The following is a 16,002-nucleotide window of genomic DNA, read 5'->3' as shown; positions in this document are numbered from 1 at the left end:
TAGGACGGTAGGTGGTGTGCCTCGCTGAAGTTGTCTAAACCCTAAAGCTCTGGCTTCCTGTTTGAAAACAAGAAAAAATGATAGGTATATATATGGGTTTTATACTTATAACAAAATTAATGAGTCGGGTTCCTTTTTATAGAGTCAGGCTCCTTTTCACAATGAGTCGGGCGGGCTCCTTCTTTAGTGAGAGGGGCTCCCCAAAAGGAGAACTTATGATGGCACGTTTTTTCGCGTTTTTTTTTATCCACATTGGACGGTGCAGATCGCACATGCCCTCATCTAGCGACATGCACTGTCCTTCTCCGCGATTCCCTCACTTGCCCTAATAATTATTTGGTAGTAGTTTGACACGTTGGTGTGTATACACGTCTAAGTACTACCAAATAATTATGAGGGCAATTGAGGGAATCACGGAGAGGGACAATGCAGGTCGCTAGATCAGGGCGCGTGCGATCTACACCGTCCAATGTGGATAAAGAAAAAGCGCACAAAACACGCCATCATAAGTTCTCTTTTTGGGGAGCCGTCTCATTGAAGAAGGAGCCTGACTCATTGTGAGGAGCCTGACTCATTAGTTAGTGATGAGTATAAAAAGCCATATACCTATCATTTTTGCCTGTTTTCAAATAGGAAGCCATAGGTTTAGGGTTTTAGGCAACTTCAGCGAGGCACACCACCTACTATCCTGCTATTCGTGAGCACTTGTTGTCCTGTTGTCAAGAGGTATGTATCACCAAACTTTGTGGAGGTTATACCTTCGAGTTTTGTGTTTCAAATCATATGTTCGTCGCAACTAGACTCCATATTATTATTGACCTCCACTACATGACAAAGTAAAATTCTTGATAAGATAATATGGAAACATACTTAGAATCTTAAAAGCTTAGCCTATCCGTATCTTACACTCGATCTAGCTGCGTGGAATCAAACCTCAGATTGGCTCTACACAACGACCTTTTATGTTTGTAGTTTCTACAAATATTTGCATCAAAATGTGCAAGTTATAGTGCCACATTAAATACTCAAAATGTTTGCATTCATGGGCTCGTGATAAGGATATGGGCCCTTAAAGACTCGAACATGGATACGAACCCCATACATGATGTGGGGCCAGGTGTTGAAGATATCAAACAATGTACATTCTTGTAATCATTATTGAAGTAAGTATATATTGGGTTTTTCTAATACACATGTCACATTATTGTTGTAGTGGACCCTATATCCCTCTTCAAGTGTGCAAGAGATTGGACAAGTATCAAATGTCGCACATGTATCGTTGGAGATTCATGTAGAAAAGAGGTATGATGGTTTCGCAAATAAGCTGACATGGAGGCTCACTTACAAAAGGCACATGGTATCTGTGCAATACTGCCTCGGGGGCTAAAGATAGAAGAAGAAGAGCAATCGACCTCAATGAGGAGCACAACCATGTCATTCTTCAACCACTACGAAAGACACCGATTAATAAAGTGTTTTTTGTATCCGGAGCTAAAGTATAACAGATCACGTTAATCACACGTGAGGAAGTTGAGGACAAGAGCGATTAAGATCTTCAAAGCCACTCTAAACGCACTTTGAACATCTAAGGAGGCTGATTTCATTGCCCAATTCGTCAATCAAAAGATGGTCAGGTATGACGAGGGGAAGGAGCATAGGATGCCAAAATTGAAGTTGAAGATTGTGGCTACGTCAGAAGCTTATATAAGTATGGTTTATAATTATGTGTGCATCTTATGTGAGTCTAAATCTAGTGTGTGAATGATTATGTGTGAATCTTATGTATAAATTTTAGTGTAAGAATCATGGGCTTCCCATGCCAGAAAATGAGGCTCATGTCGAGATCGATGGTGGTCAAGACTAACTATCAAAATCCACAACCCAACAACCAAGGACGCCTAAAATCCAAAATCCGCAAGAAAAAAGTGGACCCTAGTAAATTGTCGTTCATTAGATCATCTGACACAGATGAGGGTGCAAACATTAGGATTGTCTTTGTTGGTCCTGGGACAATCACAAAAACATGGGATAACACAACAAGAAATAAGTTCACTAGGTATGCCATTATAGTGGGGGCATGAGATCAATAGTTAACTTCATGTTTTTTTTTGTAGTTACTAATCTAGCCAAATAAACATGTTTTAAGTGACTTGATGACGACTAGATCTAGCGGTCTTTTTTATGGAGGTAGAACTATGTTCGTTGTGCACTGTAGGGGAGATGGCATCCACATGGATGATGACCCTCTTCCACTTATGGATAGAGTACTCGCTGCCCCCCGAGATCAACAAGCAGTTTCATATTGTGGATCCACTATTGGTACAATTAGAAGGCCAAAGTGATAAGATAGAAGAGATACTCACTCGAGTCCCTAAACGAGAATATGTCTTCATTCCAATATTGCACTCAAGGCATTGGGTGATTTGTATAAAGATGCGACAGACTCCTACAGGTCTCGATGCCAAGCTGACGAGCCCAATTGTTTTTTGTGATCCACTAAATAATTATCCGACTACTGGCATGATGACATTGGGTGATTTGGCTATACGACATATCTCTAACGCCACACATGACCATTGCATCATCAACAACGAGCGATTCCATGTATTGCATATCCCAACCCAACCTAATGGGACGGATTGTGGGTATTATGTGATGCAAACCATTCGAATGTTGGTTGAGGAGTTCAATCAAGGATTAGAGTTCGATCAATTTGTAAGTATTTATGAGAATTGAATTTGAGCATTTGTTTTTGTAATGGCTTAGGTTGATGGCATCTTGTGGTGTAGGGTAAGGAGCAATGGTTTGGATTTGAAGACGTGGAGCTCTTTCGGAAAGTCATGGCAAAATGGTCACGAAGGACTCTTGGCTTAGGGTTATTTTAATTACTAGCATGTTGTAGTTTGTAACATCAAAGTCCACATCTCGATGTACTATCTCATGCGTATTGCCAACTTTATTGTAATATCAAATCAATATTTGAATCTCATTTTGGTTGTATATGACTCAATGTGAACTCTATCTTAATCTCAATTTGTAATATCAAATCAATATTTGAATGTCATTTTGGTTGTATATGACTCAATGTGAATCTCATTTTGGTTAGTGTGTGACTCAATGTGAATCTTATTCAATAGCAATGTACAATAATGCAATACTAGTCAATAATGGAGAAGGTATCAAAAGCAATGTACAATAATGCAATACTAGTCAATAATGGAGAAGGTATCAAAAGCAATGTACAATAATGCAATACTAGTCAATAATGGAGAAGGTATCAAAAGCAATGTACAATAATGCAATACTAGTCAATAATGGAGAAGGTATCAAAAGCAATGTACAATAATGCAATACTAGTCAATAATGGAGAAGGTATCAAAAGCAATGTACAATAATGCAATACTAGTCAATAATGGAGAAGGTATCAAAAGCAATGTACAATAATGCAATACTAGTCAATAATGGAGAAGGTATCAAAAGCAATGTACAATAATGCAATACTAGTCAATAATGGAGAAGGTATCAAAAGCAATGTACAATAATGCAATACTAGTCAATACTGGAAAAGGTAGACAAAGCAATGTACAATAATGCAATACTAGTCAATAATGGAAAAGGTAGACAAAGCAATGTACAATATTGCAATATTAGACAATGCAATACTAGTCAATAATGGAGAAGGTAGAGAAAGCAATGTACAACAATGTTATAGGAGGGAGCCCGATTGGTTAATGAGGAGCCCGACTCGTTACAAAAGAGTGAGCCCGACTGATTAATGAGCTCGATTCATTTCAAAAAGACTTATTAATGAGGAGCCCGACTCATTAATAGTCAAGTGCCCAACTACGTATAATGATGGCGTTTCAACAATCATACTAACGACTACACTAAATTGTTTCACCAAATTCAATAACATGCACTAAGAGGTAGACTCATTCACTAAGGGTTGAACTCATTCCCTTCCTTAACAGTCTATTAATCACTCGCACTCATTTCATTCACCCGCATTCTCGATCGTTCATTAATAGCCCTAAACATTCTCAAACTAAATCATTGAAGAAGAGCTTAAATAATCCACTCCATTTGACATGTGAATTATTTGAATTCATTCATTCGCATAATCTCTCACATTCACTTCATTCACCTCAATCACTGGCATTCTCGATCATATTGTATTTGCTATGGAGAGCATAATGCATCATGGTGTCTTCGCCATGTCGAAAGATGAATTGAAGGATACGTCATGGTCGTCCAATGCATCCTTTGTATCTGAGGACGAATTGGAGATTCCTTTTGAGTCATCAGATTCCGATCATGAGGATGAGGCAGTCGATCCCTTCATGTATTGTTCCCCTAGGTATTTTGCATTTTGAAGAGGTACGTATAATTTGATGGTTAAAGTTTTATTGGGACAAGTTAAGGTAACATTAGAAGCATTACGTGATGTCTCGATGGAGCACCTCTTTCACTTCATGCATGGAGGCACATGAAGAGTCGTCTCATACTCGGGAATGCGAGTGCAATTTACCTTAAAGCATCACCTAATCTTCAAGTATTATACGTCGAGAAATGGAGGGAAGTAGTATTAGCGTCACATGGTGACACATCCCATCACATGTTTTCAAAGACTCTTAAAGAGGTAAAGCTAGTTTATGCGACTGATGTACGTGATTATGGCATCGCACAGGAGTATGTAAAAGCCCTCATTACAAGTTGTGGTTGCCAAATGGTATCGAAGGTCGACCCGATACAAGGTTTGGGATCAAGCATGGCCAAATATAACAAGACCCTACCCATAGAAGTGATCAAGGTAGAAACCCACCAATTAGATGATGCACTCACAGATTTGCAAACCAAGTACAACACACGTTTAAGGAAAGGAATCAAGAAGGGTATGTGTTTGACTAGGTATGGTTGCCATCGTGTTGGGACATCTCGACTTGCATCTAATTCCACTCGACGACGTAGGTGCACACCCCCATGTGGGTGCACATTCCATGTGCACGAATGAGCATGCGTAAGGAAACATATCATAAGTCCAAGGCTAGTCCATTAGAGCTTGTTAGCTATCGGTTCTTTATGATACCAAAGGAGGTCCATAACATGGCAAATAGATTAAAAATCAGAAGTGCCATGACTAAGGTTGATTGGGCTTTGATGATGCAAGATGCCTATGCACTCCGAGATCTTGGGAAAGTGGCTCATGTTCAACCCTACCTGCCTAGTGAACCAAGATCTCCCGCCAGACAACCATTTATCTTGATACTTCAAGATCAATGGATGTTGGAAATGTGTGAGCGGTTGACCCTAAACAACTCTTGGGCAATCGACTCGACATTTAAAACAAATCAATTTGGGCTACCATTATATGCAGTTGTTGCCCCCGACGCCATGGGAATTGGGATCTCGTTATGGTACATGCTTTGTGGTTCTGATAAGGGGTCAAACCATGAGCAAGTCACATTAGAAACTTATTTGAGAGTCATATTCGCAAGGATGCCCACGGTGAGGCCAAATGCGATAGTGATTGATAAATGTTGAACATCTTACAATGCCATAACTAATGTGGTTGCAACAGACCGTCAATCTTGGATTGTTGTAAATGGGCAACGGTCGCAAACACAGTGTCGACTTTTGTTGTGTCAGTTTCACGCCAAAAAGTCATGGGTGGACAACTTGTTTCCAAAAGTAAGTGCAACTAAGAGAAGCCATATTTATCAACGAATGTGCCAACTGATGCAATGCATTACTAAATCCACATTCAATGCAATGTGTAAGGAGTTAAAGGTAGAATATGCAAACAAGCTCGATGTTTGGCAATATATAGGAGGATGGTGTGGTTTGACATGTGTGTGGAGGAAACTCTGGCCCAAGTTTGGTAGAACGTTCAACTATGGACACATTGACACTACCAATATTGTGGAAAGACATTGGCAGTTTATCAAGTATACCGACCTTCTACATGTCTTAATCGAGGACAGTGAAATTGGCACTTGCATAGGAGGAACCATAATAGAGTGATACAAGCAACGACAAGAAATATGTGAGAGTGGTCAGTTTGCACCCCGTGCGAAATGTAGGGATCAAAGGTCCCAACTTAAAGAAGCGGAGAGAATATTGGAAAAATATGTCGACGATACTTCCACAATGGAAATGTCGACGAGGCCCGATATTGGTTTAGAATTTTGAGCATGACGACTCCCACTTTATGGTATAATGTCTCACTCCAATGCTCATATTGTGATTGTCAAGACATTGCGAGTAAATGTAAGCATTTACTCGATATCCGAATGATTATTGAGAGGCATATGCCACATTTATGTGGCTCGTTGCCTTTTATAGATCACGCGACCCAAATGCGAATGGACCATATAATAGAAATAGAAGTGGAGGCAAAGGTAGAACGAGTCAAGGAGACAAACCCCACAACATCCGACATTGAATCAATCAAGTCCAAAATACAAACGGTCGTAAAAGCACTTCAATGTCTCGAGCAAGGGTTAAGAACCTTCGACCGTGCAACTATTATCGAAAGTATACAAACATTGGAAGATGTGGCTAAGGTGTATCACGTTGGTGCACCAAAATCAACCAATGAAGAAGATGGTAGATCAATAAGTCGCAACCAACAAATTGGTGCCAAAAGAAATGCAACAATAAACATCTTGCAAAAACTTATTGGCAACTCCCCAAACACTTCTAAATCCCACTCCAAAAAACTACAAAGAGGTGCAAGTCGAGCTAGGAGGCGATTGCCAATATGTGACCATGAGAAGGTCTGGTGTTTGCATAGCATGGCTTGACCTTGACTTTAAGGGACTCAAATGTTACATGTAAAAAGTGTGGTTGCATCTTGCAATCATCCCGACATGAGCCATAATCTTAATATGTAACATGTATATTCATATTTCATTTTAGGGTTGTCAACATTTGACGCTTTAATATTTTATGTAAGACTTGTTATTTGAATCTTTAGGTTTTTATGAGAAATTTTATGATCATTTTCATGACAAATATTTGTTGTACACTTACCTTTTTTTGGAGTTTTTGATGTTTGTTTTAAAGTCGAGCTCCTTCCCTGAGTCAGTCGAGCTCCTGATGATAGAGGTTGTCAAACAATGAGGCTCCTTTTGACAGAGTCGAGCTCCTTCTTACTGATGTTGTCAAACAACGGGGCTCCTTCTAATAGAGTCGAGCTCCTGCTTACAAAGGTTGTCTAACAGCAGGGCTCCTTTTGACATAGTCGGCCTCCTGGTGACAAACACTGTCAGCTTTTTATCCATCTTGGACGATGGAGATCGAACGCGCCATTAGCGGTGCGACCTGCACCGTCCCTCTCCACGATTCCCTCACGTGCCCTCTTAAATATTTGGTAGTAGTTATTCACAAGCATATACATATATCATATATGTATGTGTGTACATTTATATGTAAACAAATGGTTTTATAATATTCTTAGGGCCGTTCTATATTCTCGAATATCGCGAATATTACGGATGTTGAATACCACGTATATTACGCATGGATCAATTTATGATTGGAATTTGGCACATAATAAAGTGAATGCAATGCAATCTATCATCCAAACCATTTCTCCATATCTTCTACCTACTTGGAACTCATTTCAAAAAAAATTACCTTTCCAACATCGAATGACATGACTACTCATAACCAATGAGTGTCACACGACTACACCAACTACTAGATGGCAACACCATCTATGCTAGTTGGGAGTAGATGCTTGTACTTTTGCATCCTCTAAGCCATCCAACATGTTATTAGCCTTTGGCATGCTACAACGTGGTCATGACACTGTATTCCTCGTATACCACCTATTTATGTTGTTTGAACGTCTCACTCATACAACACAAAGATTACTCCCAATATTTAGTCATATTATAATGTTAAATAAAATTACTTTTCCAGTCACATTATGATGGAGCACTAAAACCTAAGCTTTTAGCAGAGAATACAGTACTCTTAATTTTCATTATTACTAAAAAAATGGAGAATTTAAAAGATTTCAAACAAAGCTATCTCGGAAGAAAACAATTGTTCAAAATACAAACTTCTTTTGCATGTTGTATGGTGCCAGTAGAAATAGTACACCACTCCGGTTCTTGTACAATTCAACATGATTAGGAACTAGGAGAAAAAAGGGGTGTACACAATTTTCATTTGCATGTATATAAGTTGATGTATTTGCTTTGCGGATACCATTTTCATTCACATGCATGCCCATCAAATGCTTATATGCCTACGGGTGAGAAGTATCTCATAGACAAACAAACATTCAAGATAAACATTGAGAGATGAGTTCTCATAAACATTGATAGCTGAGCAAAATATTTTTACCGATCATCTTTCAGAGTGACAAATGCTTTCAATAGATTTGGTCCAATCTTGTCAGCAAGAGCACCCTTGTTGGACAGATCAAGTGTCTTCTCTTTAACTTTGCTCTGAAGCCTTTTTACAGATATCTCCAATTGGTTTTGATCTATATAATTAAAAACACAAAATACTGCCATGGGATTATACATGTCTAATTTACCTTTTCAACTATATATATGTACATCACGACTTTCATGTTAACAAAGTAAACTTTCTCAAACTTTAAATGCAAGACTCGTGCAAAGTGCTTACACTACTATCTAACATAAATTAAGGGAAAAAAACAGAAATTCCCTAGCTTGACAGGTATTCACTAGAATGCTCCTATGTTTTCACAAAATTTCACCAGAACACCCCTTTCTAGTCTAAGATGTACTCTTGAAAGGAATATCCTGGCAATTTTTGGAAACCTAGGAGTATTCTAGTAATGGTACCCAACAAATTAGGGGTATTTTCATGCTCTGCCCAAATTTTGTTATAACAAAGTTACCCATTTCTAATTTTGTATGTGCTTCATGGAAAGGAATGTTGAGAAAAACATCACTTCCGGAGCATAAAAACCACACTGGTTCTGATCTATCATAGTCACCACATGTTCGACACTCCTCTCCATTTCCATCTTTTGATGAAATTCCCAAATTGTTGCCAAGTACAGGAACACTACTTTGAGAAGTTTTTGCTATTTTCCTCAGAGCTGTAAGAGCTTCCCTATTACTATTGCGCATTCTATCACTATCAACAAGCTAATCATAGCAGAAACATAAACTTGTCAGTGAGCATTCTGATGTTAGACGGAACATTGAATGGAGGAGAAATAGAATGTTTCGAGTTATCTTATTTACCTCTCTGCGTGCAAGAAGAAGAAGCTCTGCATCATACTCTACATGAGAAAGATCTTCTTGTAGCTTCTTCACACCCTCATCCATCGTCTAGAAAGCAAGCAAGCTAAATCTTCTTGATCACTAATGTGATTCTTTATTGCTCTGTGGGTCCTAAAAGAATTTAGAGACCATATTTAATATAAATACAAGCAAGTGAGAATAACACTTAGAAAACCTAATACCAGATATCTATATGTAAATGTCCAACTTAATGCAAGTTAGCATGAAAGAGCACTTTTTAAAACAGACATCAAGTTATTCTTGGGCTGAAGACATTCACCATATGATTATGAAGGAAAGGATTACAAAAGGATTGGAAACTCTCCCTGAAAATGTTCTATAAAGAGGTGCATGTGGCAAAAGATCCAATAAGCCCAACAACTTGCAACAAAACACATTGTACTCTTCTCTTACCATCTTCAACGACTCATGAGAATTATGAGCAAGACATTATAGACCTTTTCTCGCATGAGAAAGAAGGATCACACTTACCCTTGTAATTCCCTACAGTGCTGACCACTGAAGCTTCTGAGGCATGGACGAAACATACCATATATAGGTAGATGCAACAGGGGTTTTGCCAATCTTGTTTTCCTGTGCAAGTGTCCCACATGTTTCTGATAGTGATCAGCAATTCTCATGTGGAAAACATCCCACTTTCCCTCGTGTTTGCTTACAGCCTTCAACACTATTAGGTCTTACATGAAAGCAGAACATACCCAGTTACAACTGGTGTTAGAGATTAATTCTAATGTAAGCATAAAATAAGGAAATAGATAAGATAATGAAGGGAAAGCAAGAGAAAGAAGGGTGCCGACCCACCCGTCCACCCCCGAGATAAGGGATTGAGACGGATCCAAGCCCTGAATGGCATCCCATACCCCTACTCCAGCCATACCTGCTACAAGAGTTTGATCACCCTGAGATCAGTCTCGATGTAGTCGAATGACATGTCAAATGAGGATAGCTAGGCCTAATATTTATGGCCAGACCCAAGGCCCCCAAGCAAGTTCACACTGGGCCTCTAAAGGTTGTCTCAATCCCTACGATTAAAAGTCGTCATCCTTCTTTACATTCTCAATCAAACCTCACGCCCTTATCTTCATGTGTAGAAAACTATGGTTTTAACTACCACAGGGTAAGTTATGGTTATGCCCATAACATACTCCCGTGGTAATGTTAACAACGGGTCCAGTGATATACCCCAGACGTAAACATCCCCTAGACAGAATATCTGACATGTGAAATCCATGTGTCAACAAGCTACCACATTTACCTATGTCGGTAAGAGGCTTTTTTCTCATGCTTCCTATACATAGTTCAAATTTACCATGGAGGAAAGAGCCTGAATTCCCTCACGTTTCTCTATAGTATAGGGAATCTCCCATGTCAACAACTTTCATTCATCTTTGTCCATAATATGGAACAAGAACCTAGTTTCACTCTCATTTCCCTACATATTCAAAAATTTGCCACGTGTAGTGCAGGAAACAGCCCACTTCCCTTCATCTTTCCATATAGTACTGAATATTTGAAACAACTTTCCCTCGTGTTTCCTATAGACTTTAGCACTTCCTTCATGCTTCCCCAAAATATTCAAATATTTACCTGTACAGTGTGGGCAAGTACCAAATGTTTCTCATATTTACAAAACATTACTTGTTAGGTCCTACTACAGAAACTGTGGAAGCACAATGGGTAAGTAATGTATGAAGCTTGTGATATGAATAAGCAAAGGATAAAGTATGGTGGTGGTAGTGGTGGTGGAAATATAGAAACAGTACTAATGCCCATGGGAATACAAATATGATCTATGGGGAGCAATGTCGAGTCCACAGAGAGGATGAAACCTGGTTTCTATCTCAATTTTATGACTTTCATGCTAGAATGTAAACCAACATACCGATTTTGATGATGATGATGATGACAGTGATGGTTGCAACAACCGACTAAGAAGACCACGATCGGGCGATGAGAACAACTACTCAATTTTATGACTTCGATGCTACGATGAAAAACCAGCAAGCCAAATCTTCTGATGGAGATGAAGATGATGGTGGTAGTGGTGGTGATGGTGATGGTGAAGTGAGAGGTTAAAATTTTAGGGTTTTCAGAGTGATGGCTTTCTTCTTTAGGTTCTTCCTTTTCTTCTTTCTCTTCTTCTTTGTGTAGGGAGGAGGTTTCCATTTACTCGTCGAGTCGCTTCTATTTATGTTTGGGGGCATCATTGTAAATATCCAAAACATTAGGCCTATATATGTATATATGTATATATGTACATATATACATATATATACGTTTCTGCGTTGTTTATTTTATTCATGCCATCTTTCTTTACTTCATATCAAGCCCATCTTGTGTCGTTTGCCATTCGTTAGTTTGGGAGACCTTGTTTGTCGAGTGTTCAGTTTCTTCGCATCCGAGGACAGACACAAACATGAAGGAGATTTTGGATCTTCTAGAGGATCGTTTTGACTAATAAGAGCGTGGATTGTGTAAACTAAGGTTGAGAGAGTGTATTTAATAATCTGGTGCAACCATGCATCGTTAAGTCGATGGATTAAATATAAATCATTAGGGAGGAGTATATTTTCAAAAAAGCTTTGCTAAACAAATTTAGCATTTGTCAGTCAAGTGTCCAAGTATAGATTTGAACGGGTGGTTCCAATCATGCATTCTTATTCCAACATTGTCTATCTTGTGAAAAAACTTCACAATTTATGCAATCCTCTCTTCAACAAGCACTATTGCTATATATTGTGAAATTGTATAACCCAAATGTTTTAATAAATATAAGAAATATAATGTCATATCATCACATAATGTAGAATCACAAGAGTTCAAATGCAATATAAAATTTGAATGCTCTACACAACATGATAGAATGTGCGACACCTTTTGACAAACATTTTGAGCATAACAAGATAATGACATATTTGTAATTTCGGTACAACCAAATAAAACACATACCACATAGTTCAAATCCGTGACCTTAATGTCTCATTGTACCATTAGGACATGAACATACGAAACCATAAGAACCAATCAAGAAACCATGTTTTAATCAAGAACACATCAACTTACACATGATTAGGTTGAGCATATATCATTAGGTTAACGGGTGGTGTGTTAAATGTCAATTATATTGGTTGTTCATACCTACTTGACATAAGATGGGAATATATACCTCTTTGGTTCATTGATATGGAATTCAAAGGGACAATAACCTTATAGTTGGGGAGATGGATGACAGAGGGTTCTGGTCACTCTTGAGCATACTTAACCAAAATGAGTAGTTCACTTACACACAATTAAACAATAAAACGGGTAAGAATGAAAAAAGACTTAGCTTATGTTCTCAAAATTACTTGATCATTTAATAAAAAGGGGAACACATAAAATCACTAGCAAACAACACACTCTTCTCCATTAACTAAACCACCTATGCTTATAGATAGGAGTCAACAACGACTTGGCTCAAGCTGAAACTGAGCCATTAAACCATTTTTAAACAATTTGACAGTTCAACTAAACATTCCTTCAAGGTCGAGCTTCCTTAATCAATTTGAGCTTGATTCAATTCAGCTTGACCCTTGTCAAACCGGTTCCCAAACCAATTTAGGCCTAACTTGTTTGGTCCTAAACCGGTTTGGGGATCAATTAGATTCAAGTTTGAAAACTCCTAAACTGCCCAAGGCTTAACTGGTTTCGCTTTGAGAAGGCCAAACTGATTAAGCCAAAACTGAACCATTGTCGATACCTACTTATTTATAGACAAGATACAACTCAAACACACTTAAAAGATAGGTTCTATTATCGTCTTTGGAGGTCGAATATGACCTATGTTAAATAATGCCACCCTGATAGAGAATTGAACTTTGCTTCCCTTGAACCAATTGACTTTTAAAGAGAGAGATCATTATTGGGACCCAAAATGAATCATTTTCACAGTATAAGTGAAATTCAACAATGACTTTCAATGTTCAAGTTTTTTTAAAGTAAACACTGCAATCGAGATTGCAAATCATGATTGTGAGAGGAACAGGTTTGAGTAGATAATATTAACAATGACTGAAAAGCAAACTCAAATTGACATTCACTCTGATGGCAGATTGTATCAAAGTGTGATACTTTAACTCTTGAACTTGTTCAAGGTAAAACATACATAGTCGATGAGCCGCCTCACTCTTACCCCAACAGCCTGCCGCCTCACATCAAAGAGAATGTGAGCTAAACCATGTTGAAGCATTGGGGCAGATGGCAAAAAGGAAGGGTGGCCTCTAACATACATCAATAAGTGTGAATTCTTCATCCATTAGAAACTGATTGTGGACATTTTCAAACTCTGTCCAAGTAGACTTAGGGATGCTACCTCCCCAATACTTCAACCACATAGAGAGAGAGGTATTTAAACTCACAATATACTAATAAAGCTCTTAAAACATCACAAGCTTTCAAATATGTTCTCAAGTATGCAGACGAAGCATTTATAGAGAAATATAGTTTCTACCATTCTATGAATAACAGATATAGTTTTTTGAATTCGATCTAGTTTTGTCCTACAGAGAACACAAATTATAAGCTTTGATGCATTTACATTTATGAATAAGGCAGTTCACCTTTATACACAACACAAATCGTAGAAGAGTGACTTCAAAACCTATATATTGCATCATAAAATGCTTTCGTTAACACGTGTGTATAGAATAGTTATAAAATGCTTTCTGCAATACCTATCTATATACATAGCAATCATAAAAGGCTTTACACAACAATAATGAATAGGTTTCTTTTGATGCATGCAAAAATTGCAACCATAATGTGTTTCTTTGATACATATACATATACAGCAATGATGAAAAAAATCACTACAGAAAAAAATCTTTTGAGTTACGGTGTCATGCCATCACCGTAACCTTTGGAATCAATCAATATACCAACAAGATGCTTACATTACGTGTACAACAAGTCAATTCAGGATCGCATAATTCATGGATGAACAGAGAGAGATCACCGGAGGAGAATCTGAAGAAGCATGATCATTTTGTCACAACTTCGGATCTTGCACATCATCATGTTGTTAAACAAGCAAAGGCATTCTCAGAATGCCCTCTCAAAATAGAACATGTTGAACAATCTCTGAAGCAATGCTGACATTATTATTAACCACCTTTCTTGTATATATCGTACTATTGATCAAAGTTATCACCAATAGAATGACCTTGTAAAATGCATTGTGGGTCTTGCATCTCTGAACAAATCAATCCATTAATGGAATGCCTTCTCATATCTATCATATTAACAATCTCACAACCAATTTGTAGGTCATTAATAAGAGCATATGCCAACATTGCTGTAAGACCCATCTACAGAAGCATCAGAAAACTACCCTCCTCACAACCTTTCAAACCTCAGATCCACATCTTTAAAATACATAAAAGAATGCACATACTACCATATAAAATCCTTGATAGAAGAAAAAGATTCATCTTGTATCCACCTCTGTCGCTGCCCCACATGCAGATATTGTAATAACCATCTCAGGTTCATCATCAAGGGCCAGCCCATCCGAAAAAACCTTCTCATTTAGGGTTTGGAATAATTCAACATCAGAAGAAGCCTTTTCGCCTGGTGCTTGCAGTGATTCATCAAGAAAAGACTTTTCATTTGGAATTTGTGACACATCAGGGAAATCCTTTCCATGTAACTTATGAGAAAAATCATTTTCATTTCGGGTTTGTGATTCATCAAAAGAGGCCTTATCATTTAGGTGTTGTGATTCATCGGATTCATGCAGAGATTGTACAGATGTATCTTCCTCGTCCTCATTGTTGAGAACCTCTTCATGGACTAGGGTTTTCAAATCTTGCAGAGAAGACAACCCGTCTATATCTATTTCAACTTCCTCTGAATCTGAAGAAGACGAAGGAATGGAGAGAGGTCTTCTTACCTGCTGATAAGCCTCGAGCAAAGAAGGACCTGATGACAATGATTTTGATTTCTTGGGGACAGTAAGCACAAGGATCCCATCGCTATCACAAGTTGCAACAGAATCTTGGGGGACGGAATCTTCGGGCAAACGGAATCTCCACCGGGGAGTATTTTGAAGATCCCGATGGTGAGCAGTGTCAAGATCGCTGTGAATAGTGTTGAAATTTGAGGAAACATTCTCCAACAGGTAGGAAGAATCTCGAAGGCGGTAGATCCCGGAAACAGAGACCTTGGTGACGCCAGGCACAATTTCAATGAATTCAGCCCGTATCTCCTCATTCCTGAGGAGGTGGGGATCAGGTAGGACGGTGGTGAATGTGAAAGCAGACACCGATTCTTCGATGCGGACAGGTGCATCAGAATCGACTGGAAGCTCGATGACTCGGTCGAAGAGATGTGGCATTCTGCGGATCCTCTTGAATGATGATGATGATGGTGGTGATGATGATGATGATGATGATGATGGGGAGGGCGATGATGATGATGATGATGATGATGATGAAGATGAAAGTACTAACACTTGGGCTGCGGTGCTCGCAGCAGCGATGAGAGCCTCGGATATGTCGTAGTAGACTGTGATTCTCCTCTTCACAGGATTTGTCGCCATGGCCTGAACAGAGCAGATTTCATACAAAAGGTCTCTGGGGGTACCCTTGAAAGCAGACACGCTAGGAGCGAGCGACAGAGACAGAGACAGAGACAGAGACAGAGAGCTCTGATTTTCTGAAGTGCCCACCCA

At 38.7% G+C, this 16,002-nt stretch overlaps 2 protein-coding genes and 1 pseudogene across 2 annotated transcripts; 1 reads left to right on the top strand and 2 right to left on the bottom strand.

Annotated features, from left to right (window-relative positions):
* The first annotated feature begins 4,181 nt into the window (after positions 1–4,181).
* LOC147859187 (uncharacterized) lies at positions 4,182–5,541 on the top strand (annotated as a pseudogene).
* A 2,453-nt stretch (positions 5,542–7,994) lies between these two features.
* LOC147859186 (P53/DNA damage-regulated protein) lies at positions 7,995–11,308 on the bottom strand. The gene is made up of 4 exons (XM_087326376.1): positions 11,176–11,308; positions 9,234–9,383; positions 8,882–9,134; positions 7,995–8,497 (listed from the first exon to the last, which is right to left on the bottom strand). Exons 2-4 carry the CDS (start codon positions 9,315–9,317, stop codon positions 8,352–8,354), a joined length of 483 nt encoding a protein of 160 aa, XP_087182502.1. The 5' UTR covers positions 9,318–9,383; positions 11,176–11,308; the 3' UTR covers positions 7,995–8,351.
* Positions 11,309–13,974: 2,666 nt separating this feature from the next.
* LOC147859185 (uncharacterized) lies at positions 13,975–15,987 on the bottom strand. Its single transcript, XM_087326260.1, has one exon. It carries the CDS (start codon positions 15,868–15,870, stop codon positions 14,758–14,760), a length of 1,113 nt encoding a protein of 370 aa, XP_087182386.1. The 5' UTR covers positions 15,871–15,987; the 3' UTR covers positions 13,975–14,757.
* Between the last annotated feature and the right edge of the window lie 15 nt (positions 15,988–16,002).

This window comes from Azolla caroliniana, unplaced genomic scaffold (genome assembly GCF_043228905.1).
Source record: "Azolla caroliniana isolate FFs.n. ecotype wild unplaced genomic scaffold, voAzoCaro1.0.p SCAF_10, whole genome shotgun sequence".
Lineage (NCBI taxonomy): Eukaryota > Viridiplantae > Streptophyta > Polypodiopsida > Salviniales > Salviniaceae > Azolla > Azolla caroliniana.
This window is presented reverse-complemented; position numbering and strand designations above follow the sequence as displayed.